The 13,890-nt window shown below is 41.7% G+C and overlaps 1 protein-coding gene across 2 annotated transcripts; it reads right to left on the minus strand.

Annotated features, from left to right (window-relative positions):
• Window positions 1-401: 401 nt before the first annotated feature.
• LOC106589928 (RPE-retinal G protein-coupled receptor) lies at window positions 402-4,938 on the minus strand. Of its 2 annotated transcripts, XR_006762622.1 has the most exons (8): window positions 4,702-4,938; window positions 4,096-4,255; window positions 3,414-3,535; window positions 3,129-3,282; window positions 2,297-2,414; window positions 1,755-1,868; window positions 1,192-1,417; window positions 402-1,123 (listed from the first exon to the last, which is right to left on the minus strand). XR_006762622.1 is itself a non-coding variant. In XM_014180379.2 (7 exons), exons 1-7 carry the CDS (start codon window positions 4,775-4,777, stop codon window positions 1,271-1,273), a joined length of 891 nt encoding a protein of 296 aa, XP_014035854.2. In that variant the 5' UTR covers window positions 4,778-4,938; the 3' UTR covers window positions 402-1,270. The 2 variants fall into 2 exon arrangements, 1 of the variants encoding a protein (XP_014035854.2); XM_014180379.2 differs by having other exon boundaries at window positions 402-1,417.
• Window positions 4,939-13,890: the final 8,952 nt, after the last annotated feature.

Below are 13,890 nucleotides of genomic sequence, written 5' to 3' on the forward strand. Positions count from 1 at the left end.
GGAGGCTAAAGTAAACGCTTATGGTACTTTAAAGATTTCAAATAGTATTTGAACCCAGGTCTGGTAGGTAATAGCTCTTTTTGAAGTCTGATATTTGAACCCAGATCTGGTAGGTAATAGCTCTTTTTGAAGTCTGATATTTGAACCCAGATCTGGTAGGTAATAGCTCTTTTTGAAGTCTGATATTTGAACCCAGATCTGGTAGGTAATAGCTCTTTTTGAAGTCTGATATTTGAACCCAGATCTGGTAGGTAATAGCTCATTTTGAAGTCTGATATTTGAACCCAGATCTGGTAGGAATAGCTCTTTTTGAAGTCTGAAGACTAAGTCTCATCATTTACAGCCGTACAGTAAAGCGGCATGTTGAGCATCCCACCATTTCCATGGACAGTTGAGTCAGATTGAAGAGCAGCACATGGCAGCATACCTCGCTGCGTTTATTGACAGAGGATTAGAGGAGTACATCAGGGAGAGTTCTAGAAGTAAAGCTATTGGATATAAAATCAGTTTTACATTATCATGACTCCACTAAAATTCAGTCTCATCCACTTTAAGTAGATTACACTGGTTTTACTACCTTCAAAAATCACTCAACATGAACATGGCATTAAGAACACTGTGGTATTTCTACTAAAACATAGGTCAATGAGTGTCTAGTAAATCATGTCTAGCCAATCATGTCTAGTAAATCATGATATATCATTCAACCTAAGAACAGGTGCCTTTCCCCAAAGTCTATTTGAATGGACAGTCACCATATCGCTATTGACAAGCTACATTGGCATATGGTATCCCAAACCAACTAAATAAACAATTAAGATTTACTTTACAACCTTGTACAGATAGCATTCTTCCAATGTAAAACCTACTGCAATGAGAGTGCATGATGATGATGTTGTTGTTGGAATATGGCCTTTAGCATAGAATTAGAATGAGTAGAATGGAACATGGAACATTCTAATTCTATGGCCTGTACGGTACTGTAACCATAGAATTAGAATGAATAGAATGGAACATGGAACATTCTAATTCTATGGCCTGTACGGTACTGTAACCATAGAATTAGAATGAATAGAATGGAACATGGAACATTCTAATTCTATGGCCTGTACGGTACTGTAACCATAGAATTAGAATGAATAGAATGGAACATGGAACATTCTAATTCTATGGCCTGTACGGTACTGTAACCATAGAATTAGAATGGGTAGAATGGGTATAGAAACTCTGACCATTCTAATTATATGACTGTAACTAACAAGAACTTCCTTTATCTTCCTTTTAACTTCACAACGACGGGCTCTGTAAACTTCTGGCCAGTCAGGAACTGCCACACCCCTCCTCTGTAGAACTCGTTCCCAAAGGAGTAGAGCAACGCATTGAAAATAGGGTTCATTTTCGCCAAAACAGGAAGCAACTACGAAAATGAATAAACATGTTCTTTGTTAAAAGGATTTAAATCAAACCTCTCCATTGACATGTTATTTAACTAAAGCATTATCAAGCACAGAAAGAGAAAAGGAAGAGTAAAAAAAAAGACAATAGAAAAAAAGAAAATAAGGAAGAAGCTCTCAAAAGAGGACGAAGAAGAAGCTCTCAAAAGAGGACGAAGAAGAAGCTCTCAAAAGAGGACGAAGAAGAAGCTCTCAAAAGAGGACGAAGAAGAAGCTCTCAAAAGAGGACGAAGAAGAAGCTCTCAAAAGAAGAAGAAGAAGAAGAAGCTCTCAAAAGAAGAAGAAGAAGAAGAAGCTCACCATTCTCAGCTTTGGAGAGACCAGTTTGGCGTTGTCAAAGCAGGCGTAGATACACATGACTTCGTAGGGTCCCCAGCAGAACAACAGAACCCTCAGTGGTACACTGGTGTTCCACTGGAAAACAGAGAAAGTCAATAAAATTGTATTGTATTGAATGACATGTGACTTTTGAGTTAACACTATGACAACAATAACATAGACTCAACATATCAGCATAATATAATATATAGAAGAGAACAATGACTGTTATGTACACACTTACAACATCTAGACATCTTACTTAAATAATTGCAAAGTGAAATAATTACAGCAACCATTGTCTACAGGATTATCTTGCTGAGAAGTCTTGTCATCTGAAGTTCATGGAACAACTTTCCCAATGTTCATTTACTAGGATTTAACACGCTTATCACTTTGTAATATAATGAGAAGTATGTTTTTTTTCTTCCAAGGCCAAAGATTAATGGTGTTGTTAAAATGTGTTGCAACGTTCCAAAGAACATGTTCCAAATGTTCTAACGGTAGAATGTTCCAAGGTTTACCCTGTGCTTGTGGATCTTCTTGAAGTATGCGTAAATGGCGTCGTAGTTGGATTTCATAACATAAGCAGGGAAGATAAGGTAGAAGACAGTCAGGGCTCCCATATAGGTAATGTAGTCCCTGTTGAACGGAGATGAACACGGACGATAGAATGACATACTGTATTATTCTGTGCATCTCTATGAATGGGGCATTCTCACACATCTAGGGTTGCTAAATTCTGGCCATTTTCCACCCAAAAATCCACAGACTTGGGTTGCAAAATTACAGTAACAAAATTCCCAGGTGTTCCAGAAATCCAGGTTGGAGGATTCCCAGAATAAGGAGGAAATTAGCAAGAAATACGGAATCGTCCAGGATTTCTGGAAAACCTGGTAATTGTGTTACCAAAATTTCAGAACCCTAGTCTGTGGTGGACATTGCTAGAGAGCTTTTGTTTTATTGTCTGAAATTAAAGATTTCTAGCAGTCCTCTCTCTGTGTGTGAAATGCTGCATGTTTTCAACTAGGGTAAAGAGCTTACTTTTGTGGTAATCTGCTTGATTGTTTTAAATCCCTGATTCTGTATTCCACTGTTCACATTTTACAAAGGTAAACAGTAACGTCAACAGCTGGTTAAAACAGAAGGGCATTTATGAGTTTTGGAAGTCCCCATGGGCCTCCCAGTCGCGGCCGGCTGCGACAGAGCCTAGACTCGAACCCAGAATCTCTAGTGGCACAGCTAGCACTGCGATGCAGTGCCTTAGGCCACTGCACCACCTCGGAATATTATATTTTCAACTGATATTATGATTATTATGAAACGCTGTCAGTTCCACTTTAAAATGTAGCCTACTTGTCTCCTTTGGTGTAGTCTAGAGTGCAGCACGTCCTCATTGGCTCAAAGTCATAAACTCCCCAACCAGTCAGAGGGATGGCCGCCCAGAAGATGGCCAACCCCCAGATAATGATAGAAAAAGTCCAGGCCGTGCTCCAAAACAGCTTCTGATCTGGAACAAAATAATGTCGTCATATTTATTGTAATTTGCAAGAATATATTTGTAGCTTTGTAGATGTATATAGATAGATAAAGCTATAATAAATGCCATGAATACATATTGTACAGTAGGATACTACCCACTGGTGACATATTGGTGATATCTGTCCCAGGCGATGGTAGCCAGGAAGCTGATAGAGGCCAGGACTGCTGTCATCCCTATGAAGGCATGGTTGCTACAGCCGTCTTGACCCCAGGGCCAGTGTCTAGGGTGACAAGAGAGGAGCACATTTAGGCTGCGTTTACACAGGCAGCCCAATTCTGATCTTTTGTCCGATTATTGGCAAGAGTTCTAATCTGATTGGTCAAAAGGCCAACTATTGGCAAAAGATCAGAATTGGGCTGCCTGTGTAAACTCAGCCTTAGTGTTTATAATCCCATCAGGCATAAACCAGTTTCAGAATGGCTACATTCCTACATAAACATGGTGACTCATTTTGCAGCAAATTGTTATACCAAATACACCTGCTTTGATTTGTGGTTCTATTCAGTTGAACTATTAAAGTCATGATCACACATACACTAACAAGTGTTCAACATTACAGCTTTGTGTAGTAGAGCATCTATCCATCATAGCTATTCAGATATACATGAAAAAATGTGCTTCACTAGAATGTCTCTCTAGAATTATTTGTCCCGATGTCCTGTCTGTAAACCAATTTTAGATCAACGCATAAGAGCGTTTTAACAACAACTATTGTACAAAAAAGTTAGGAAACCTCCACAGGCATTAATGCAGTGTCAAAGGATAATAACTTATACCTACCTGTAAGATAAACTGGCATATGCAGCAATCAGGCCGGTTGTATTGAGGATAATGTCAGCCACAGCAAGGTTGAAGACAAGGAAATTACTGGGAGTTCGCATTTGCTTTACGCTAATATAGGCCAATATTGAAACGGAGTTGAGGAAGAATCCAACAAGACCTAAAAGACACAGAAAGAAATAAATCATCATGGGGAAAGACACAGACTAAAAATGGACGTTTAACATTTCAGTTAAGATATATATAGACTATATGTGAATAGGATATTATAATGTCAGAAATTGTTGAATTTTAACTACACAGGCTTTTATTTTACTATTTCACATTTCAACCTTACAGAACCGCATCTTGAAAATCCTTGCGGATTATTCACATCTTCCAGTGACATCTTGGCATGATTTGAAGTTCCTGTCATCACTTCAAGAATCTTCAAAGCAATTCTCGGGCAATTAAAAAAATAAAAAATTGTTTTTGCCGACTTTAAAATCAGTAGACCTGTCCCTTTAAGATCTCTTTAAAATCCCAAGTAGCTCCATCTGGATGCCATTTCGCTAAAGCAAATAATAGCTTTTCTTTAAAAAAATTGGCATAAAATATTTCACTTACCCCCAACAAGAAGAGCTGAACCGAATGCAAACATGTCAAAATCGGAGAATCCCTCCGGTAATGCGTATGCTGCCATTTTTGATGGCCACTATGATTGTCGGACACTACCGATAGTTCCTCAACGTTTATTCTCACGTCTGAAAGTGCCAGAGTTTTGACTGAACTCCTTATAAAAGGCTCTTTCACGTGAAAAGGCATGCAAGGACTTATCTGATGTAAAACCCTCACCAATCCCTACAAGAATGTACTCAAAAGTGGCGCAATAGAGGAAGAAAAAAAATATTCCCCAAACGGTCGTGTTCATTGAAGTGGTTTCTGCGCACCAATTTTGCATGCGCTTTAACTTAATTGTACTAATGACCAATAACATAATTTATATTATCACTGTACTCTAAACCTACAGGTCATACTTTATCTTTAGTATACTTAGTAGGCTAAATATTATATGCCACGTGAAGATGAAGGATCTCTCTCTTATTTCGATAGGTAGGACCTACTTGCTGCCTCAACCATCCATGAAATCATTAGCTTACAGTAACTGTAAGTGTCAGTTGGAAGCTGACACTGCATAGTGAATGGACTGAGAGACCCTTGTCCAGTGAATTATTGGTTTAAACAATGCAACAAGTTTAAACGTAGCAATCCTTTAATCTGGCTAAACTTGGTGGGTGAAAGCAAACCTTATTTCCAGGAACATAGCATTGTTAGTGATGTCCCAAAGTCACCTAACATTTCATACATTTTTTCACACAACACAAAAAAATTAACAACAAAAATCTGAACAGACACAACAAACACAGTCGACACTACACACAATGTCAAACAGGAAGCTCCAGCCCATGATAAATCACAGTCGACACTACACAATGTCAAACAGGAAGCTCCAGCCCATGATAAATCACAGTCGACACTACACACAATGTCAAACAGGAAGCTCCAGCCCATGATAAATCACAGTCGACACTACACACAATGTCAATCAGGAAGCTCCAGCCCATGACAAATCACAGTCGACACTACACAATGTCAAACAGGAAGCTCCAGCCCATGACAAATCACAGTCGACACTACACACAATGTCAAACAGGAAGCTCCAGCCCATGATAAATCACAGTCGACACTACACACAATGTCAAACAGGAAGCTCCAGCCCATGATAAATCACAGTCGACACTACACACAATGTCAAACAGGAAGCTCCAGCCCATGATAAATCACAGTCGACACTACACACAATGTCAAACAGGAAGCTCCAGCCCATGATAAATCACAGTCGACACTACACACAATGTCAAACAGGAAGCTCCAGCCCATGATAAATCACAGTCGACACTACACACAATGTCAATCAGGAAGCTCCAGCCCATGATAAATCACAGTCGACACTACACACAATGTCAAACAGGAAGCTCCAGCCCATGACAAATCACAGTCGACACTACACACAATGTCAATCCGGAAGCTCCAGCCCATGATAAATCACAGTCGACACTACACACAATGTCAATCAGGAAGCTCCAGCCCATGATAAATCACAGTCGACACTACACACAATGTCAATCCGGAAGCTCCAGCCCATGATAAATCACAGTCGACACTACACACAATGTCAATCAGGAAGCTCCAGCCCATGATAAATCACAGTCGACACTACACACAATGTCAATCCGGAAGCTCCAGCCCATGATAAATCACAGTCGACACTACACACAATGTCAATCAGGAAGCTCCAGCCCATGATAAATCACAGTCGACACTACACACAATGTCAATCCGGAAGCTCCAGCCCATGATAAATCACAGTCGACACTACACAATGTCAAACAGGAAGCTCCAGCCCATGATAAATCACAGTCGACACTACACACAATGTCAATCCGGAAGCTCCAGCCCATGATAAATCACAGTCGACACTACACAATGTCAAACAGGAAGCTCCAGCCCATGATAAATCACAGTCGACACTACACACAATGTCAAACAGGAAGCTCCAGCCCATGACAAATCACAGTCGACACTACACAATGTCAAACAGGAAGCTCCAGCCCATGACAAATCACAGTCGACACTACACAATGTCAATCAGGAAGCTCCAGCCCATGACAAATCAAAAAGGAAGAAGCCAGGTGAATGTTACTGGGAACAGGTCAAGCCTCCCACCCTTTGATTATACTGTACATTAGATGAAATGTCTACTTTAGTCTTAATGCCAAGTATATCCAGATCAAAATGGAGAGTAGCAACTGAAATCTCTCTGTCATTTTGTGAATTACAATTCAATATTGATATCTATCAGCCAAAGCGTTAGATGTCGTTACGATTAGGTGCTTTTAGCTGGTATGTGATATATTAGTTCAGGTTCATTCTTAATCCATAGATCCCAAAACGTTGCAGTTTTAAAGCAGGTTTTCTGCTGTTCTATGCATTTTGCCATTGGGCGGCGATTTTGTGTGTGCAATTTTATTTTAAAAAATTCATGCAATTCTACTCATTTAGCCAATTCTACTCATTTAGCCATGACATTGTGTAAAGGACATTTTCTACAATTCTACACATTTTGCCATGACTTATGCCATGTTAATGATATCAATGCAGGCCCGCTGGAGGTCAGGGCCCCTGGGCACGTGCCCTGCGTGCCATGTCGGTATTCAGCCATGATTACTACAAGTTTAGATAATTGGCTAGACTAACTTACCAATCTAAAAAATAGCTAGCTAACATGGCTAATTGAGAGACTGTCTACTGATGCAAAACCAAATTTCATACTCACACCTTGTGTATTCTACTACTCTAAATCTTAACAGTAAATTGAGACCCGACTAAAGTTCCTAAAAATAAAAAAACACAAAAAAAGGGTATTTCATAACATAACAACAGTCGGGGACGGCAGGTAGCCTAGCGTTCAAGAGCATTGGGCCAGTAACTGAAAGGTTGCCGGTTCGAATTCCCTATGTGAAACATCTATCGATGTGCCCTTGAGCAATGCACGTAATTCTAATTGCTCCTGTACGTTTCTCTGGATAAGAGCATCTTCTAAATGAATGTAATGTAATGTCAAGACATTAACAATAGAGCTTGCTCCCTGTTTAGTGCACTAACTTTGACCAGAACCAGTAGTGCACTAACCTTGACCAGGACCAGTAGTGCATTAACCTTGACCAGAACCAGTAGTGCACTAACCTGGACCAGAACCAGTAGTGCACTAACCTGGACCAGGACCAGTAGTGCATTAACCTTGACCAGAACCAGTAGTGCACTAACCTGGACCAGGACCAGTAGTGCACTAACATTGACCAGGACCAGTAGTGCATTAACCTTGACCAGTAGTGCACTAACCTGGACCAGAACCAGTAGTGCACTAACCTGGACCAGAACCAGTAGTGCACTAACCTGGACCAGAACCAGTAGTGCACTAACCTTGACCAGGACCAGTAGTGCACTAACCTTGACCAGTAGTGCACTAACCTTGACCAGTAGTGCATTAACCTTGACCAGGACCAGTAGTGCATTAACCTTGACCAGGACCAGTAGTGCACTAACCTTGACCAGAACCAGTAGTGCACTAACCTGGACCAGAACCAGTAGTGCACTAACCTGGACCAGGACCAGTAGTGCACTAACATTGACCAGGACCAGAACCAGTAGTGCACTAAACTTGACCAGGACCAGTAGTGCATTAACCTTGACCAGTAGTGCATTAACCTTGACTAGAACCTGTAGTGCACTAACCTGGACCAGAACCAGTAGTGCACTAACCTGGACCAGAACCAGTAGTGCACTAACCTGGACCAGGACCAGTAGTGCACTAACCTGGACCAGGACCAGTAGTGCACTAACCTGGACCAGAACCAGTAGTGCACTAACCTGGACCAGAACCAGTAGTGCACTAACCTGGACCAGAACCAGTAGTGCACTAACCTGGACCAGGACCAGTAGTGCACTAACCTTGACCAGTAGTGCACTAACCTTGACCAGGACCAGAACCAGTAGTGCACTAACCTTGACCAGGACCAGTAGTGCACTAACCTTGACCAGGACCAGAACCAGTAGTGCACTAACCTTGACCAGGACCAGTAGTGCACTAACCTTGACCAGTAGTGCATTAACCTTGACCAGTAGTGCATTAACCTTGACCAGGACCAGTAGTGCACTAACCTTGACCAGGAGTGCATTAACCTTGACCAGGACCAGTAGTGCACTAACCTTGACCAGAACCAGTAGTGCACTAACCTTGACCAGGACCAGAACCAGTAGTGCACTAACCTTGACCAGGACCAGTAGTGCACTAACCTTGACCAGGACCAGTAGTCCACTAACCTTGACCAGGACCAGGACCAGTAGTGCACTAACCTTGACCAAGACCAGTAGTGCACTAACCTTGACCAGAACCAGTAGTGCACTAACCTTGACCAGAACCAGTAGGACACTAACCTTGACCAGGACCAGTAGTGCACTAACCTTGACCAGGACCAGAACCAGTAGTACACTAACCTGGACCAGGACCAGGACCAGTAGTGCACTAACCTTGACCAGAACCAGTAGTGCACTAACCTTGACCAGGACCAGAACCAGTAGTGCACTAACCTTGACCAGGACCAGTAGTGCACTAACCTTGACCAGGACCAGTAGTGCACTAACCTTGACCAGAACCAGTAGTGCACTAACCTTGACCAGGACCAGAACCAGTAGTGCACTAACCTTGACCAGGACCAGTAGTGCACTAACCTTGACCAGGACCAGTAGTGCACTAACCTTGACCAGGACCAGAACCAGTAGGACACTAACCTGGACCAGGACCAGTAGTCCACTAACCTTGACCAGGACCAGGACCAGTAGTGCACTAACCTTGACCAAGACCAGTAGTGCACTAACCTTGACCAGAACCAGTAGTGCACTAACCTTGACCAGAACCAGTAGGACACTAACCTTGACCAGGACCAGTAGTGCACTAACCTTGACCAGGACCAGAACCAGTAGGACACTAACCTGGACCAGGACCAGTAGTCCACTAACCTTGACCAGAACCAGTAGTGCACTAACCTTGGCCAGGACCAGTAGTCCACTAACCTGGACCAGGACCAGTAGTGCACTAACCTTGACCAGAACCAGTAGTGCACTAACCTTGACCAGGACCAGTAGTGCACTAACCTTGACCAGGACCAGAACCAGTAATGCACTAACCTTGACCAGGACCAGTAGTCCACTAACCTGGACCAGGACCAGTAATGTGTTACATACAGTTAATAGGATACCATGTGAATCCCAGATAAACTGGAGGAGTAACATTACATTGTAATCAAAGACCCTGCCTTCTATAGCATGGGAAACAGCACCCAAGGGTTGCAATATGGCTTTGTATAAATTCTACTGCTAGAGTAGTAGGCCTGGGTTTCCTATGTGTTAGGACATATTTAATTTCACTTACCGTCATAATCTGATGATGCAGCAGTAAAACAAAGGCTGCACTGTTGATGTCACTCCAGCCTCCTTAGTTCAGACTTCAGACACTGAATTACACAAAATAATTGAATAATTTATAATGTAACAACTCAACTCATTCTTTCATTTGTAGTTAATTATTAAAGCAGGAAAGTCCTGTTTTATAAATGCTGATTCATATAATTTAGGCCACACACACACACACACACACACACACACACACACACACACACACACACACACACACACACACACACACACACACACACACACACACACACACAGAATGCAAAACTCTGATAAAAGGAAGAAGGTTATTTAATAGAAAACCCTCCAGAATGAAAGTGGACAACAACTGTCTAAGACTCCAGCCACCCTAGTCATAGACTGTTCTCTCTGCTACCGCACGGCAAGCTGTACCGGAGCGCCAAGTCTAGGTCCAAGAGGCTTCTAAACAACTGCATTGTTGGTTAAGGGCTTGTAAGTAAGCATTTCACTGTTTTATTCGGCACATGCGACTAATACAATTAGATTTGATTTGATTTGAGATGGTAAGAGACATATAGCAAGATGACTGGATTAAAGACATGTAGTTGTATGGTGGTCAGGGATCTGCCTCAAGGTCACAAACTGCTTAAAATCTTTAAAGCATCTGGCTGTTTATGGGCCAGTCACAAATGGAACCTTATTCCCTAAATAGTGCACTACTGTCCTATGGGCCCGGGTCAAAAGTAGTGCACTACATAGGGAATAGGGTGCCTTTTGGGATAGAAACAGGGGACAGACAGTGTACTCACACTGAAACCACCCTCACAGATATAAAGTATCAGGAGGAGGGGTCAGTAGTTTGATATATAGTATCAGGAGGAGGGGTCAGTAGTTTGATATATAGTATCAGGAGGGGTCAGTAGTTTGATATATAGTATCAGGAGGAGGGGTCAGTAGTTTGATATATAGTATCAGGAGGAGGGGTCAGTAGTTTGATATATAGTATCAGGAGGGGTCAGTAGTTTGATATATAGTATCAGGAGGAGGGGTCAGTAGTTTGATATATAGTATCAGGAGGAGGGGTCAGTAGTTTGATATATAGTATCAGGAGGAGGGGTCAGTAGTTTGATATATAGTATCAGGAGGGGGGTCAGTAGTTTGATATATAGTATCAGGAGGAGGGGTCAGTAGTTTGATATAAAGTATCAGGAGGAGGGGTCAGTAGTTTGATATAAAGTATCAGGAGGAGGGGTCAGTAGTTTGATATATAGTATCAGGAGGGGTCAGTAGTTTGATATATAGTATCAGGAGGAGTCAGTAGTTTGATATAAAGTATCAGGAGGAGGGGTCAGTAGTTTGATATAAAGTATCAGGAGGAGGGGTCAGTAGTTTGATATATAGTATCAGGAGGAGGGGTCAGTAGTTTGATATATAGTATCAGGAGGAGGGGTCAGTAGTTTGATATATAGTATCAGGAGGAGGGGTCAGTAGTTTGATATATAGTATCAGGAGGAGGGGTCAGTAGTTTGATATATAGTATCAGGAGGAGGGGTCAGTAGTTTGATATAAAGTATCAGGAGGAGGGGTCAGTAGTTTGATATATAGTATCAGGAGGAGGGGTCAGTAGTTTGATATATAGTATCAGGAGGAGGGGTCAGTAGTTTGATATATAGTATCAGGAGGGGTCAGTAGTTTGATATAAAGTATCAGGAGGAGGGGTCAGTAGTTTGATATATAGTATCAGGAGGAGGGGTCAGTAGTTTGATATATAGTATCAGGAGGAGGGGTCAGTAGTTTGATATATAGTATCAGGAGGAGGGGTCAGTAGTTTGATATATAGTATCAGGAGGGGGGTCAGTAGTTTGATATATAGTATCAGGAGGAGGGGTCAGTAGTTTGATATATAGTATCAGGAGGAGGGGTCAGTAGTTTGATATATAGTATCAGGAGGGGTCAGTAGTTTGATATATAGTATCAGGAGGAGGGGTCAGTAGTTTGATATATAGTATCAGGAGGAGGGGTCAGTAGTTTGATATATAGTATCAGGAGGAGGGGTCAGTAGTTTGATATATAGTATCAGGAGGAGGGGTCAGTAGTTTGATATATAGTATCAGGAGGAGGGGTCAGTAGTTTGATATATAGTATCAGGAGGAGGGGTCAGTAGTTTGATATATAGTATCAGGAGGAGGGGTCAGTAGTTTGATATATAGTATCAGGAGGAGGGGTCAGTAGTTTGATATATAGTATCAGGAGGAGGGGTCAGTAGTTTGATATATAGTATCAGGAGGAGGGGTCAGTAGTTTGATATATAGTATCAGGAGGAGGGGTCAGTAGTTTGATATATAGTATCAGGAGGAGGGGTCAGTAGTTTGATATATAGTATCAGGAGGAGGGGTCAGTAGTTTGATATAAAGTATCAGGAGGAGGGGTCAGTAGTTTGATATATAGTATCAGGAGGAGGGGTCAGTAGTTTGATATATAGTATCAGGAGGGGTCAGTAGTTTGATATATAGTATCAGGAGGAGGGGTCAGTAGTTTGATATATAGTATCAGGAGGGGTCAGTAGTTTGATATAAAGTATCAGGAGGAGGGGTCAGTAGTTTGATATATAGTATCAGGAGGAGGGGTCAGTAGTTTGATATATAGTATCAGGAGGAGGGGTCAGTAGTTTGATATATAGTATCAGGAGGAGGGGTCAGTAGTTTGATATATAGTATCAGGAGGAGGGGTCAGTAGTTTGATATATAGTATCAGGAGGGGTCAGTAGTTTGATATATAGTATCAGGAGGAGGGGTCAGTAGTTTGATATATAGTATCAGGAGGAGGGGTCAGTAGTTTGATATATAGTATCAGGAGGGGTCAGTAGTTTGATATATAGTATCAGGAGGAGGGGTCAGTAGTTTGATATATAGTATCAGGAGGAGGGGTCAGTAGTTTGATATATAGTATCAGGAGGAGGGGTCAGTAGTTTGATATATAGTATCAGGAGGAGGGGTCAGTAGTTTGATATATAGTATCAGGAGGAGGGGTCAGTAGTTTGATATATAGTATCAGGAGGAGGGGTCAGTAGTTTGATATATAGTATCAGGAGGAGGGGTCAGTAGTTTGATATATAGTATCAGGAGGAGGGGTCAGTAGTTTGATATATAGTATCAGGAGGAGGGGTCAGTAGTTTGATATATAGTATCAGGAGGAGGGGTCAGTAGTTTGATATATAGTATCAGGAGGGGGTCAGTAGTTTGATATATAGTATCAGGAGGGGGGTCAGTAGTTTGATATATAGTATCAGGAGGAGGGGTCAGTAGTTTGATATATAGTATCAGGAGGAGGGGTCAGTAGTTTGATATATAGTATCAGGAGGAGGGGTCAGTAGTTTGATATATAGTATCAGGAGGAGGGGTCAGTAGTTTGATATATAGTATCAGGAGGAGGGGTCAGTAGTTTGATATAAAGTATCAGGAGGAGGGGTCAGTAGTTTGATATATAGTATCAGGAGGAGGGGTCAGTAGTTTGATATATAGTATCAGGAGGAGGGGTCAGTAGTTTGATATATAGTATCAGGAGGAGGGGTCAGTAGTTTGATATATAGTATCAGGAGGAGGGGTCAGTAGTTTGATATATAGTATCAGGAGGAGGGGTCAGTAGTTTGATATATAGTATCAGGAGGAGGGGTCAGTAGTTTGATATATAGTATCAGGAGGGGTCAGTAGTTTGATATATAGTATCAGGAGGAGGGGTCAGTAGTTTGATATATAGTATCAG

Source organism: Salmo salar, chromosome ssa28 (genome assembly GCF_905237065.1).
Source record: "Salmo salar chromosome ssa28, Ssal_v3.1, whole genome shotgun sequence".
In the NCBI taxonomy this organism is placed as follows: Eukaryota; Metazoa; Chordata; class Actinopteri; order Salmoniformes; family Salmonidae; genus Salmo; species Salmo salar.